Here is a 16934-nt window from a genome sequence, read left to right on the forward strand (position 1 = left end):
TGTACTGGATCAAATTTGCGGGAACCGTTTTCATTCGAGGGCCACTTCAAATTTGATAAAGTTCTCCAAGGGCCATACTACTATGAACACAAACCAGGATTTCCCCCCGCACTTTAGGGCTATATTGAAGGTGATCACCTTTACAACAGACCCCACTTTCACTAGGTCCCTTGAGAGATAATCTATTTGTATTGCAAATGTAATTTCTACGATTTCTTTACAAAACCATGTCATGTGAAACTGCACAACATTGAAATGACATCTGGGCCAAATAAGATGGCCTCAAGGGCCATAAACGGCTTTTGAAACATTCCTCACCCTCACCCTCACCCTCACCCCTGCCCTAAAGACTTGGCACAGGCAGTAGTCTTATATAGTCTTCAGGCAGTGATCGCATGGTGGGAAAATAGGATTTAGTGCAAGTGATAACACGTGAGCGTGAATTATGATAACACAAGAGAGAGCAAGCAATTATGAAATGCCAATTGAACCTGGTATTAAGTAGGCTATTTAACGGAAACATCAATATTAGCTGGTTATAGTATTCTATTTGATGAAACATTAACCGTTCAATTAAGTCATTATTGTATATACACTGCAGCCTAATCTAGAGAGTTGACAATATCATTTGATATTTTTAAGTTTCTCTGTAAAACTGTTAAAAGATTTCATCAAACCTGGATGAAGAGTGCTTGTTTATTTAGACAAAATGGATTTAGAAAACATTTCACCTCAACGTGAGTTTTTCTCCCCACCTGAAGAGATTATGCGTAGATATTTAAGCCAAATTTAGACGGATCGCCTCTGCCACCTCGGGAAGCAAAAGCTCACTTGAACCTCATGACACTAGCCGGGCATGCAGCCAAGCGCTACAGCACAGGTACAGGCAGCAGGGCTGGACTGGGGTCCAGAAACAGCCAGGGTATTATAGAGACTAGCCCCTCACACCACACAGCCCCCTGCTCTTCCATGATATTATAACTAGCTCGGTAACACTTTACTTTACGGATCGCTAATAAGGTGGTAATTTAATTCTTGACACACACACACACAGACACAGACACACAGACACACACACACACACACACACACACACACACACACACACACACACACACACACACACACACACACACACACACACACACACACACACACACACACACACACACACACACACACAATGCACTGGAATCTGTATGGTTATTTTGCTGTTGTTGCTAAAAACAAACAGTTATTATCCTGAAATAACTATGAAATAACACGAAAATTAACACGAAATTACCACCTTATTAGCAATCCGTAAAGTAAAGTGTTACCACTAGCTCACTCCACTATTAGCCTGGGAACTCCCATGCTGCTGCCTTTAGTTCTACACAATCATTCTGATCTGTGATTGGCTCTGGTGGTAACCAGGCAACACCACTGTATAGTATTGACGGTATATCAACCCCATCTAAATTGAGGGCCGGTCTCTAAGGGGAAAAAACACAAACATCACCAATAACAACAACAAAAAGCAACAGCATAGGTCCCTGAGGATGGCGGCCCACCAGGAAAATGCCCTGTATGCCATCTTACATGCCCAGCCAAGTGCTGCAGTACAGACAGCCTTGCCAGTGTCCCAGAAACAACAGTAATCACACACGAGGAAATGCTCGCACACCTAGAGCCAGCAGGCTACTGGGCAGGGTGCTTAACCCCATGATAACAATGTCATGCCAAGGTCACAGTTTCGAGCTAACCTCTTAACCTCCCGACTGTTTACAACATGTTTGATACTTGCGTGTTCACTGTAGGTGCAGCTTGTGTTTGAACGTTGTACTTGTTTTTGTTTGTTTTGTAAATGGATGCCTTTTACAATATAAATATTACATTATCAATGTGGAAAAGGTCACCTGTTACAGCTTCAATAGTAGGCACGTAGTCTGCTTGTAGGACGCATTTGTAATCATAGGATGCATCACGCTCACGATCACTACGTATTTTGCACTTCTGCTGTACATTGGAATTTGTATGTGGTGGAAATGAATAGGGCATCATACATATCTTTTTCCTGCCATTGTCAAATGTATACTTACAAAATCATTACCATTTCGCATCAAGTACTTATTTTTTGTCAAGCATCATCTAGCCGCCATTGGGCTGGCTCTGCTTGCTAATGGGCTCCAGCAGATCTTTTATTTTGACATGAAAGATCGAGAAAATGAGGAAATGCTAAAACACCTGCACACTAGCCCTTTCACGGCAACCTATTTAACCCTCTGAGGTCTAAGGCTTTTCAGAGGCTTTTAGGCTGCTTGCACCACCCTGACATTTTCAAGTATTTTCATTTCATATATATATATATATATTTGGAACCTGGAAGGTCTGAGGTTTCTAATGGTGTGACCTATATGTGTCAATGACAAAAACTCACAGAGTTACAGATTTGTTTTTGGAGACCAATTGCCCTCTGAAGGGCACTCGGAAATTGTGAAACTGGATAGAAAAATGACTGCATGCTTAACCCTTGTAAGGTGTTTGTGTTTTGGTTACATAGGTGTTCGGGTCAATTTGACCCGGGCATATAGAAAAATAATGAAAAATGAAAAAAAACATAGTTCATATTCATCCTCATGTTCCGCTCACCCTGCCTGTGAATTTCTGTTTATTTACAAACCCCAACTCTGGTGAAGTTGGGACGTTTGGTAAACCGTGAATAAAATCAAAATGCTATCATTTTCAAAACATTCAATCTATTCATTAGATGGGGAATAGTGAAAAGACAACATATTAAGTGTTAAAACCGAGAAAAAATATTGTTTTGGGGGACATATGTACTCATTTCTAATTTGATAAATGCAACACGTCTCAAAAGAGTTGGGACGGGGACAATAAAAGGCAGTAAATGTCGAGGAAGACTGAAAACAAAACAAAAAACAACATTTAACAGTTAAATACATTAACCGATGAGATGATATTATATAAAAAACAGTGTTAATTCCTATCTTGGACATGATTTCACCAGCTTAAATGGTGGGTGTATTCCTTGCCATGTTTTGCAATGTTTTCCTTTCTGTAGTGCTTACAGTGTGACAGGTCTTGACCAAAAGCCCACCATTTTATCACCTGCTGGTCCTTATGATGGAGCCAAACTGTTAAAACATAGTAGAGAATGCAATTTGACCTTACTATATGGCAGTAATCGAAGATCTCCCTTCAAAATATAATGCATGAGTGGCTTTTCATGCTGTTTAAAACCCATTTATACCATTCAGCACTGTATTTAACTCTACAGATGAGTGAGAACATCTTAACCAATGCACTACTGCACCCGCATGCCATCATGGAGGCTGACTTTTGAAGTTATCACTAACACAAGTTGGATGGTCCATTTTCACTGTAGCACAGGATGTGCAATGCTCTATTATTGTCAAAAATAATGGACTTCTACAACTTCTGCTGACTTCTGTAAGCAAAGGACAGTTTCCCATGTCTTCTGGGTCTATTTCAAGTGAGCTCAGGTGCTTAGGAGAATGTTACACCCCTGTATCATTTGCAGGCATTAAGCATTCTTAATATGGTCAATTTTCAATAGCTCTAATCCCTGGAGTGCTAGAGTGAGACTACAGCCAATATATATTTCATGATGTCATGAACCTATACAATGATTTTAATAACAAAAATATGTCTTATATACACTCAATTGTGGGAAATCAAAGGGAATTCAAAAATGTATGTAATAACTATGGTAATTATTCCCTTTGCATCTTTAATTCTGAGTGACTCAGCCTCTCTGTGATGATCTTATACCTGGACACCTATATTGTCCGTCAGTACAATTCATTTTGAAATGTTCTTCTTTGTTGTTTTATCTTATTTGGATGTTTACTAAATTTCACTGATCCCCGTCCCAACTTATTTGAGACGTGCTGCATTTATCAAATTAGAAATGAGTACATATGTCCCCCAAAACAATATTTTTTCTCGGTTTTAACACTTAATATGTTGTCTTTGCACTATTCTCCATCTAATGAATAGATTGAATGTTTTGAAAATGATAGCATTTTGATTTTATTCACTGTTTACCAAACGTCCCAACTTCACCGGAGTTGGGGTTTGTATGTTTTTGAGAGTGGGGAGAGAGCAAGATAAGGAGAGAAAGAGAGTAAACCCAATCCAAGCTCTCGGATTGAACCACTAGTGCTCTTCTCGCGCAAGGTTGAAACATTGATGCACAACTGAAGGACCAAACAATATCTGCACTCCTATTTCTACATACTTCACCCTCTGCCTTGTCTACTCAACATGTTATCACTGTTGTATCAGAGAGTTTAGAAAATATTGATGTATGAGCCCCCCAAAGTGATACGGGAATACCTCATGTGTAATAGAAATGTGCAGGAGGGTTGGCAAGGGGGGGGTCACTATTTTTTTTTAGATTCATGTTCCTCACTGAAAATGAGCCAAAGCCAGTGAATCTCAGTGCGAAAGAATGATAACTGATACTATTTTTCTCGAGGCAAAAACTGAAAACGGGTCAAAATGACCCGAACACCTTACAAGGGTTAAATCCTTTTATGTTCTTGTAGGGGCCCCTAGTTGCCCCAAGTTTTCGGTGAAAGACCAGACCTTGTGCAGGCGTTTGGCACCTTTTAGTTCAAGTTCAAGTTGGTTTTATTGTCAATTTCTTTACATGCACACTGGTCAAACAAAGAATTTGAAATTACGTTTCTTGCTCTCCCATGCAGACATAGACTAATCTAAGTAAGGACATAGACAGTATAGACATAGACAGTACTCATACATGGACATAAGACAGTATGGACATAGACAGTGCTCATACAGACATTTAAAGTGCAAGACTGGACAACAGAAGACTTGTAGAGAACATACATTAAGAGGAGGTATTTTGTTGTGCTTTTTCTAAAAGTCCTTTATAGCGTTCTGACATAGTAATAGTAGCATTTGAAGAAAAATAAATATTAAAATAGGTCTATCAAATACACCACTTTTAGTGACTGTGTGAGTGAGTGAGACAAGTGCAATCCATCTAAATGATATAATAAAAAGACCGTACGGGCAAAAGAATGTACAGGTGTTTTTTTAACAGTTTTCTCATATCAGTGACCTGTAATACTGGGTCATCTCCACTGCTCCTGCCAGATGGGGTATGTGAAAAGCATTCAAGTTGTAGGGCTATGTCATCAAAGAACCAAAAAAAAAAAAGACGTAATACCAGAATGTCAGTCGGCCGCAGTGATGTGCAGTTTCCTAATGGATTCTCCATCTCCAATACATCGAACCACTGTTTTATTTTTGGCATTATTTGTGTAAAAACTATCTATTTGAATGAAAAGTAAACATAAAAACCCTGTTGACTGAGTTCTATTTTTCTGTCCCTCTTTCCCTCTCCATCCCCCTCTGACTTTTTCCCCCATCTCTCTTTCTTTCTTCTCTCTCTCTCTCTCTCTCTCTCTCTCTCTCTCTCTCTCTCTCTCTCTCTCTCTCTCTCTCTCTCTCTCTCTCTCTCTCTCTCTATCTCTCTCTCTCTCTCTCTCTCTCTCTCTGTCCATTTTGCAGGGCTTTGTGGTGGCAGTCCTCTACTGCTTCCTGAATGGAGAGGTAAGCTTGTTTATTATTGCTCCGGGCAAACTGTGGGCAAACCAATGAAGTGTGCTGAGAACCATAGGGACTCTGTCAACAGCTGCAGCAGGCAGAGAGTGCAGTGATCTAGGCTGGCAGCCAGGATGCGCTACGGGCTGGGGCTGGGGCTGGGGCTGGGATGGGGATGGGGATGGGGATGGGGATGGAGATGGGGATGGGGCTGGGGATGGAGATGGGGATGGGGATGGGGCTTGGGCTGGNGCTGGGGCTGGGACTGGGGCCGGTAGTGGGGCTGGGGATGGGGATGGGGATGGGGATGGGGATGGCGCCGGGGATGGAAGATGGGGTTGGGGATGGGGCTGGGGCTGGGGCTGGGGATGGGGATGGGTGATGGGGATGGGGGTGGGGATGGGGGATGGGGACTGGGGATGGGGATGGGGATGGGGATGAGGATGGTGATGGGGATGGGGATGGTGATGGGGATGAGGATGGGGATGTGGATGGTGCTGGGGATGAGGATGAGGATGGGGATGGGGATGGGGATGGGGATGGGGATGGGGATGGGGTCAGGATGTCCAGACTGGTCATTTCAGCCCACTTCATGACGGCCAGTCAAGATTTTTTTTTAACAGTAGCTCTTCAAAATGAAAATGTTTATGATGATGATGAGGATGATGATGGTAAAAGATGATGAAAAAAACAAAACATAAAATTGCAGCGGGGAGAAAGCATCAGGCAGGAAAAGGCCATACTTATTAACTTCACTTGATAGGAAAACATGCTTTGAAGTATGGAGACAAATTGAAAAAAAAATGTTTTGAGTTTCCTAAATCCAAAGCTGAGTTGAGCAGGGGGCCCCGTGTGCTCTTCTCAGCCCCCATTATGACAGCCGTTGAAGAGGGATATTATTTTGATGAGTGGGGATGAGATAATTTGGATTTGGAGCATGGACCTGTTTTGCAAGCAAAATAGGAGAATATTTCTTATGAAAAAATATCTTTTTGACATACAGAGAGCACTGAAAATTAAAATGTAAAAATGTTAATTCCAAGTCTGGCTAATACCTCAAGAGGGTGGAGTTCCGCATTGGGGTTATTTCAGCTAAACTTCATGACAGTTGTTCCAAGGTTTCCAAGGTTTTGTTGTTTCTCCATTTTGAAATACTGTTGATAACCGAGCTGACAACCTAAAAAACTGTTTTATTTCCACATGTTCTGCAAGTATGGCCTTTAATGTCTTGAACGGCTTATTCATTTTTATTCATGAAATCCCTCTGACTAGTATTCACTGTTTGCATTTAAACAATCGTCTCTGTTGTAGTGTAAAATCTTCTGATACTCAGGTCAGTTGTAGGAAACACACACAGGGAAGACAGAAAACAGTGGTGCTCATATGTAGTGTATCTACTACAGTATGTAGTGTACAGTATGCACAGTCCAAAAACATCCATTAATCCAACTTACTATTTTAGTAATGCACAATGGATCATTTTTGGAACATTAGATTTCAATTGAATACATTCCATAATTCATTTTGAATTTGAGTATTTTTTTTAACATTTCAAGGGATCTTTTTTCTTCTTCAAAAAGTTATTACATGTAAATGTCTATTACTGTATAGTGACCATAATGTGGCATTGACCATATAGTACATACCTAACAGACAAATACGAAAACATAGCTAAATCTACACAGCTCTAATTCATGGGTACTGACCTGCACTACATTGAATAGGTCCTCCACTATTTTTCTCCTCTCTAACTGAGTGCGTTTACATGCAGTTCAGTATCCCGAATATGAGGCTTATCCCGGTTATGATCATATTCGGGATAAGGTGTTTATATGCGCACAGAACGTTATATCCCAGTCTACATTCTTGGCCGTTATAGAATTCTCTTCAAATGCGTGTAGCCTGGATACCAGCAACAGCGTTCCATGGGAAGCCCCTGTATTCGGGATAAGGTGTATACATGCGTCAGTATCCCGGCTTCTTTCGGAAAACTCCACCTAGCATATCCCGATTTCTCAGTATCCCGAATAAGGGCTTATTCGGGATACTGAAGTGTTTATATGCGCAAACGCAAATTCGGGATACTTAATATCCCGATCATATTCGGGATACTGAACTGCATGTATACGCACTCATAGTTCTACTTAAAGGGGTATGCCACTATTTTGGGGCTTAATTCAGTTAAAATCATTGGTACATTACATGCTACAGCGATCCATTGACGTTCACTAGCTTAGCTACATACTCCCTCTTTTAACTTGTCTTAAAGCAAGACAACGGCTTACATGAAAAATAAGATACTTTATAAACCTTTATAAGCCCCGACCAATGATTTTTACTGTATTAAGCCCCAAAATAGTGGCAAGCCCCTTTAACTTTGTATACTGCTGTACTCAATACTCTGTACTCTTGAATGTTCTCCTTGTCAGCTGCTTTGGTCAAAAGCCTCTGCTAAATCTAGGCTAATGTAATGCAATGTAATGTAATGTAATATAATGTAAGAAAAAGAGGGGTTTGTGATGAGTAGTATGGATAATGGAGAGATGGAGAAAATAAATAAAATTTTGTCGAGCCGAGCGCCTCTTCAGCTAAAGTTATATTAAAAAAATGACGTCTTCAAGTTTCTCCCTAAAGGTGCAATCGGAGATGAAGAGGAAATGGCGAAGCTGGACGGTGAACCGGTACTTTGCTGTGGACCTGAAGCAGCAGCGTCACCCGTCGCTGGCCAGCAGCGGGGTGAACGGGGGCACGCAGCTCTCCATCCTCAGCAAGAGCAGCTCGCAGATCCGCATGTCCAGCCCCCAGGCGGAGAACGCCAACCTCAACCTGCCAACCTGAACGTCTGAGCCGCCAACGCCACCGCCGCCAACAACCACCACCACGCCTCACCTGCCGCCACAGACACACACGCACACACACACAGACACCATAACAAAGGAACATACACATATTACACATACACACACACACACACACACACACACACACACACACACACACACACACACACACACACACACACACACACACACACACATGCACACGAGTCCAGTCACATGTCAAATGATAAGTGCACAGTCACACACATATACACATATACAGACACACACACACACATACACACACGTCCAGTATTATACACAGAAAAACAGTACATGTGAATACACAGAGATTGATAAACACACACACACACACACACACAAACACACACACACACACACACACACACACACACACACACACACACACACACACACACACACACACACACACACACACACACACACACACACACACACACACTCTTACACTCACAATTTCTCTCCACCTTAACTATGTATTCCAATGTTCTACCCCCAATTACACTGAAACAAACAACTAAAATCAAATAGACACAGCTGACAGGCGGCTCTAGCCATTTATCTATCCAGATACTATACCATTAAAAAGAAGAGAAAGCCAGGTTGCAATGGGTGCTGCTGAAATCTAGCACATCTTACAATAGTGCCACACAAATACAAATACTTAATTCTGCAAAATACAGTATGACCACTGGTCATACCCGTTACTCATTTGATATATCTGTTGAAGTTATTTCCTGAAAACTGATGTAAAAAATCCTAAGACAAAAGTAGGAAAATAAACTCACTCGCCAGGCTCAATATTCAGAAGGTAACCATGTGCACATGCAGTATTTAGTATATATGAAGGAGGCAGAGAATGCCAGCGCTGATATACTGAAGGATGACAGGTTAGGAAAGGCTAATGTAATTTATAAACAGTCAAACCCAATAGGCACTGATGTTAAATTACCTAATTAAGGACGGGGGACACAAGGCAAAGCCTTAGTTGAACCCTTTCTCTACTTCATTCACATGAATAGCAGTTCCACTGAATTAGACCATAGTCCTTGTCACAACTATAGGCTATGTGTACCAAATATGGCAGCATGTATAAAACTAAAACATGGAGTTGAAGAAGGTCATAAAAAAGTATTGTCGACATAAACACTGCAAGGTGTAGTTATGTGGATGAAGTGCCAAAACGTGACTATTTTAATAAACCTTTCTTCTGCAAAACATAATGTACGGCAACTTAGACACCGTGAACGATCTTAACCTTTGCTTGTATAAAATGCCTACGTGACAGATTAAATGTTTCATCTTTTTAGGGAGGTTGTAAAATTTATTTTTTTACAATCAGCCATAAGTACAGAGTATGTCAAAAAAGTGAAAGGCTCGGCTCAAGGCTGGAGCTCTTAATTGTATGTGAAACTCTTGTTGTTGTGCTTTGGATACCTTTTTTTTTCTTTTCTATTTTCGTATCATGACGTCAGTAGTTTTTGTGATGAAATCGTTGGCTACACAGGGGAGGGCTGGGGCTAGAGGGAGGGTCAAAGCACCACTGGAGTCCGAGTGTGTAGCTACACTCAACTGAAGGAAAGCTTTTTCGTTTCTTTCTTTCTTTCTCGGGTAACATTCCGATATATTAAAAAAAAAAAATCTTACCGTAGAAATCCTTCGATGTGGTCAGAATAGAGTAGCCTCTTACATCGTGAGCTGAAGTCAGTGACTTTGTAACCTGTATGAATATACTGTAATGGTCTTTCTCTGAAAAGTCTTGCGTTTTAAGAAAAAAAATCTCAAAGGAGAGCCAGGGCTGTGAATTAACACTCGCCAGCCGGCCAAATGCTGGTGAAATTTCAGTTTGGCTGATAGAAAATACTAATTTACAGGCTACTTTGACCCATTAGTGAGTGTGTGTTTGGATAGTAAGATTAACATACACTAGCCATTTGGCTGGTGATGAAAACAGTTAATTTAGAGCCTTGGATGAGACACAATTGGAACCATTCAGATCTTTGGCATGGTGCTCCCGTGGCAGTCCCTGTCCCACTGTCACATGCACACATACAGTACTCTCACCAACACTCACCAACACCTGATGCTTCAGTCTGCCTGCAAATGTCAATATTGGCCTCCTGGTGTCCGGTCTCCCTGTATTATGCCCAGGGCCGGATTAAGATGGGGGCCCCCTAGGCTACAGGCTACTGTGCCCCCCCCGGAGAGTAAATTTCTCTAAAAATTTACATAGTGTCGTAATAATTACGTGTTAGGGAAGAATAACATGTCAACCAACTCTATTCAACCTGACAGATGAATTTTTCAATATTGCATCTAGTCATCATTCTGCAATGGTTCTCTTTTTACCAATTAGAGGCCCCCTGGCAGGTGGAGGCCCCTACTGGTGTGGGGGCCCATATCTAGCCTGTGCATTCATCCGGCCCTGTATATGCCCAGGTGTACTCAGGGGCTTTGAGGTCAAAGGGCCTTATATCCTATATATAATTACACAAAAATCCTAAATATGTGTTATCCTGTAATGTGATAAAGATTATGGTCCCTGCTTTAAAACCGCTATTTTAGAACACTTTGAAAACACATGTATCTGATGACACTGTGTATGATGGAAAACAATTGACCCACTATGACATTGAAATGTTCCTAACCCTCTACGCTAGGAGGCCCTGCTCATTTTTGTATTGTTGCTTCCAAAGTGCCTATTGGTCAGAGTGACTTCAACAATGATTTGTCTAGTTTAAAAAGGACCTCACAGAAATAATTTCTTTTCCATGGTTAAGCTCAAGGGGATATTACGAGTATATGGGTTCTTTATCAGCTGTTTATCGATTTAGATAGCGTATAATATTGCCTTTTTACAGTATTCTAGATCACATTGATGTGAATGCAAGACGCAACGATACGACCACATCATGTGTCAGTCTGACCCACTGATACAGCATTTATGTGCCAGGTGACCTACTGTGTATTTGTGTTGACTCAAAAACACATGAATCTCCTTTTTTAATGTACAATTTCCCCTATTTTTTTGTTTTTCTTTTTATTTATACAATTACAGGGGTGACAATCCTCTTCTCAACCCTTTATAGCAAAGCCAGTTTGATGTCTAGATTAACCCCTCACACCAAAACATGTTTTATCGACACTTCCTGACAATCCAGACTTTCCTAAGTTCTAAACTTGCTTTTCCATTTCCCTTTTTGTAGTCACCACTGGGAAGATTTATGAGAGACTATAAGCTAGTGGAATGTAATATATAATTCAATGCTATTATGTACAGAGTAAAGAATAGATGTGTTTCCTTATCTTTGAATCTATTCGACCTCAGTGTAAATGAAATGGTTGCAATATATTTATTTGTGTAGAATGGGAGCCTTTTTTCCTTACTTATGTGTTAGTAATATAAACTTAACTTGCATACCTTTCTCATGATTTGGTTGGCTCATACGTGAAGCAGCAATGTTATGACAAATGATGTCAGACCTCGTGTGTATAAAACTGTAGCACAGCAGTGTCATCCAGATGTGAAACTTTAAAACAAACAAACAAAAAAAGAACGAAAAAATACAAACAAATCGATGTGCAATACGTATTTGCTTTCATTGCAGTGCTTGCTCACTAGGTGGCGCCAGAGATCTGTGTTTGTGAATTGAGCAGTTCAATGGTGATTGGCCCATGCCTTTGGCGCCCGCCGTCCTTCATGCCACTGCTCCAAGGGTTTAGTATTCCTCTTTAGTATTCGTTCGGTCAGTATTTTAAGAGAGTTGTATATGTATACTATATGTGTAAGAGTTTTCTTGCATTTCAAATAGTTTTTAAATCAATGAAACTAGTGAACACATGGTTCTTTCATTGTACAGAGGAGGTAGAGGACTGAAATGTGTTACTTTGTGGCTGCGAGAAGTGGTTTCATTCAACCCCCTGGGTAAGACTCGCTTCTGAAAGACCCAGCGGGCGGGAAGGGAACAGTGTGATGAAACATATACAGTGTGAGGAAGAGAAAGAAGAAGGTGTGTGTGTGTGCGGTGTGGCTGTCGGGTCAGGGGAATACTGATGATGGCTGTCCATAGATGTTGTGTGCCTGCATGACAAAATATATTATATTATATTATATATATGAAAAGCAAGATAACTTTCTGCTGCTTTACATGTTCTTTACACCAGCTGTCAGTCTGAGTCTGCATACTCGGATGGAAAACGACCATGTCTCAAAAGCTGTTACAAAAACAAGTATCTAAACGAGCTGTTGAACTGTGCTTGTATCCATGTCTGCTTGCCACTAGACAGTGTTGTTCATTTCTCTTTCCTTCCTTCCTTCTTCTAGTTTTTTTTGTTTTGTTTCAATTTTATTTTATACTTTACTGTTAGTTTTACCCGTGCCATGTGTAGACCTAGAGAGGAGAATCAAAATGTGAATATGTGAATGGTCTCTCTCTCTCTCTCTCTCTCTCTCTCTCTCTCTCTCTCTCTCTCTCTCTCTCTCTCTCTCTCCCTCTCTCTCTCTCCCTCTCTCTCTCTCTCTGTGACCCCATGTTTTTGATCTGTTTGGTTGGGGGGCGGAGGAGACATCCCCCAGGGGTGCCACTGCCAACAGATGGAGCAGGGGGCTGGTTTGGGTGCACAGTTACATTTTGCAGTGTTAATCCAACACTTAGAGAGAGTAAAGGGCAGATACATTTCTCTATTGAAACAGTGTTACGTTAACACATTTAACTCTCTAAGTGCTGAGTGAGTGTTATCATTTTACTGAATGGGCTTCAGGGGCGTAGGCAGAAATAATAAAGAATAGAAATCACAGAAGATGAACCAGACTTTTGACAAAATGATTAATTATTGCTCAGTGCTATGCCATTAATTATAGTTCAATGAGGCAACAGTTGACTGTCAAGTGTGAATGGGGTGGGCTTGGATGTCAAGTGGGCGGGCCCAGGCCCACCCCTGGCTACGCCTATGATGGGCTCCCCTTGTGTACAGATGAGCAGCAGGCCTGGACTGGCCATCTGACATAGCGGGTATTTCCCGGTGGGCCCCGCACCCTCGTGGGCCCCTATCATTTCTGAAAAATAGGGCCCCTCAAGGATGCAGCAGGGTCAGTTCTATTCATTAATTATGAGGGGGCCCCTTTAAGCCAAAAGTGCCCGGGCCCTATTTCTCCCCGCAGTCCAGCACAGATGAGCAGCGCCTCTGCTTGGCGTGATCCTATGGTGGTGCCCAGGGAGTCTACGCAGTAAAAGTTGCCGTGTTAATTTAACACTATTCTGATGACACACATGTGGTCCCACTCAATTTTAGTGCTAACTCCTTGAGTGTTTAAATTGACACTTGGATAGTTGTATTTATCGCTATTTTAGAGCATATGTGGCTTCAAAGGGTTGATTCAGCACTCAAAGAGTTGAATTAACACTGTGTGTGTATATATACTGATATATATTGATGGAGGTGGGGGGCAGCAGCCTGTGCCATAACTGTGGGTAATAATTATCATTTTGAAATAAAATAAAAAAATCTCTACTGAATGTACCAACTTGAACAGGAGAGGTCCTGTGACTCTAGCTACGCTGCTCTCTATGTTCGCCTGCCATCATTTTTGCTTTATTGTACAAGCGATGTCCTTGTTTGGTGTATAAATATTCTCTTTTGTAAATGTACGCCTCTTTTGTCTTTATTTCCCCTTCTGTTGTACCTTCTACTAAGGAAAACGCTCTCTCTCTCTCTCTCTCTCTCTCTCTCTCTCTCTCTCTCTCTCTCTCTCTCTCTCTCTCTCTCTCTCTCTCTCTCTCTCTCTCTCTCTCTCTCTCTGTGTGTGTGTGTGTGTGTGTGTGTGTGTGTGTGTGTGTGTGTGTGTGTGTGTGTGTGTGTGTGTAGCGTTATAAGTAGTTGTTCCTCTTTATCATTCACCTATTATTAAATCCAAACACCATTCACCTTCCCACATGAATTATGCACATTGCAGCATATTTGCACTGTGTCCAGCAGTATTAAAACTTGAACTCTTCTCCCCCAAAACAACGCCTTTAGAAAAAAAAGCTGCTTGGGACACAAGGAATGTGGATTTGACACTGCATAACAATTGCTACAGTAGCTGTTAAAATTGACAGTAATATCATTACTCCTCGGCTCATTTATTATGTTTGTATATTAAAGCAGTGAAATTTTATGAAAGAGGTTAGTCATGCACCTACAGTCATATAGGCTACAATACATTCTGTCATTTTGGTCCATTTGCCATTCTTGTTCTCTTTTCATTGAATAAGAAACACTGCAGTAAGTCGTTTACCCAACAGTGGTCTTACATGTCATCATACACAAATGTGCATACATAATCTAAAGGGTAAGAACATTGTAGGATGAAAGTTCGAATAAGTGGACACATCACATGGACGTTGTGAAGAGCAATTGAACCATTAAACTCAAAATGACGGTTTGCCATTAGGCTGAGGGGACAACTCCTGTTTCAGTATCCGCATTTACATGTAGCCTACTTAATCTGAATAGGAAAAGCTTGTATAAACACCCTGATCCGGATAGAATTTCTCATCCCATTAAATTTCTAATTGGAATAAAATAGGTGGTTTATTCCGTTCCTATTCCGAATAGGTGCCCCTTTATACTGTGATCGGAATAGACCTACTTGGCTAGTGACTTGGCTAGCCATAGCCACAGCTCAAATACTAATTGCTAAACACATGGTCCCAAGTGGTTGAGAAGCATTGTTGTTCTGCTAGTAAAGAAAATGGCTTCCTTTGTTTACCTCCCGATATTGATTAGATCAATAAGTGTTTTCTGTTTAATTTGTTAGTTTGTATTAAGGTAACCGAACAAAAAAAAGCTCTCCCACAAATGCCCTGTCCATACTTAGGCCCATTAAGTCTTAATTGCTCAAGGGAACAGTTAGGTTGAGACTGCCACTCCCCGTATACAGTAGGGCTCACCAGCCACAGACAACGTTGCAGCACTGCAAAAATCCCTAGGCCCTAGGGTAACACTTTACTTGACGCCGGTGTCATAAGCATGTCATTACAGTATCATAATAGTGTCATGACACTGTCATAGATAAGTCATAAACATTATGTCCATGTCATAAAATGTTTATGACATGGACATAATGTTTATGACACGTGCATAACTGTGCCATGACACTATTATGACACTGTAATGACATGCTTATGATACCGGCGTCAAGTAAAGTGTTACCGGCCCTAGGGCATAGGAACCATGGTCAGTGATGAGCAAAGTGGATTCATTAGTTTATACAATTCAGTTCCACATATTCCAAACAACCTGGTTTCACCTAGCCTGATAAACCAGCCTAAATGTGAGATTGGATGTGTAATTTAGTCTGGCCCTGATGAATAGTACATCCGAAGATTGTTGATGAGAACAATCCGTTGTCTTTCAAACCGTGCCTGTGCCTATAGGCCGGCGCTCTGACCAATCAGCGCTATCTTTCTCGTTGATGTGCTTTCCCAATGTTGCGAGCTTCGTCGTCACTCCCTCAAAACCCCGCCCGCTTTAATTCAAAACAAATCTCTGCGTTGTGATTGGTTTGCCAGATTCCTGGCAAGCTTGGCAGACCACTAAAACGATGCGAGGCCAGACCCACTCGCAGCCAAAAAAAAATTGGCGTCCAGCGGGTGGCGCTAGTTTACTAGGCTAGGCTTCACCTGTTCAATTCAGCCAGGCGATTGGCTGGTTGAATGATGGCCTAATTCAATTGGACAGGTTAAACATCATTAAGGTCATTTGGAATGTGGCACTGGATTGTAAACCAGTGGGTTTATTTTGAACATCACTGCCCATGGCCAGCATTGACGGAAGGCGGGCTACTATCCTTGACAGGTTTGATTTGTGGGTTTTGATCATGTTCACATCAAGCATGGTAAGGGTGGTGTATTGCTGCACAAAGGCAAAGGGCAGTAGCAACATATTTTGTCAAAAGTGAGTTTATACTGAAAATAGTCTGAGTAACACCCCTTTGTCTTGTGACAAACACATATGGTCCACATGTGTCCCATTTTAAAGATATGGCTGTCAAATTTGTAGTAACCACAATATCTAGCCAAGGCTAGAATTCAAGTCAAGGCTTTGAAGTCATTGTTCTCAGTTTCAATGTTGCTGCAGGTACTGCACTTTGCCTTTGTATGGCAGTGTGGTCCTCACTTAGGCCTATATGGGTTAGCTCTGCGACAGAGCATGCAGACCCCACAGAGGTGGCACACCAGAAGTGCATTTAAATCAGACAAACAGCCATTCTGAATGATTTTGCACACAAGCACACTGCCACAATTACAGTTAAAACCAAGCTATTTATATTGAAAGCTATATGTTTCGGCCAGTCAGACCTTCATCTGATGAAGCAGTGTTGCGCTTATACACTCTAAGTGATTTCTACTGCAGAAATAATTCCACCTGCTAAGAAATCTGTTAAGGTGTACAGGCCACCCTCTCAATCATTTCTAAACACACACAACACCT

General features: G+C 41.4%; 1 protein-coding gene across 1 annotated transcript in view; it reads left to right on the top strand.

Moving 5' to 3' along the window:
• The window catches only part of adcyap1r1a (adenylate cyclase activating polypeptide 1a (pituitary) receptor type I), a 61188-nt gene extending 52684 nt beyond the window's left edge, over positions 1 to 8504 (top strand). The window contains exons 13-14 of the mRNA XM_063192979.1: positions 5566 to 5607; positions 8233 to 8504. Of these exons, the coding sequence (XP_063049049.1) occupies positions 5566 to 5607; positions 8233 to 8436 (246 nt within the window). The 3' untranslated portion in view covers positions 8437 to 8504. The remainder of the gene's footprint in view (positions 1 to 5565; positions 5608 to 8232) is intronic.
• The last annotated feature ends 8430 nt before the right edge of the window (positions 8505 to 16934 follow it).

The sequence above is a fragment of the Engraulis encrasicolus genome, unplaced genomic scaffold, assembly GCF_034702125.1.
Source record: "Engraulis encrasicolus isolate BLACKSEA-1 unplaced genomic scaffold, IST_EnEncr_1.0 scaffold_27_np1212, whole genome shotgun sequence".
Taxonomy (NCBI): Eukaryota; Metazoa; Chordata; class Actinopteri; order Clupeiformes; family Engraulidae; genus Engraulis; species Engraulis encrasicolus.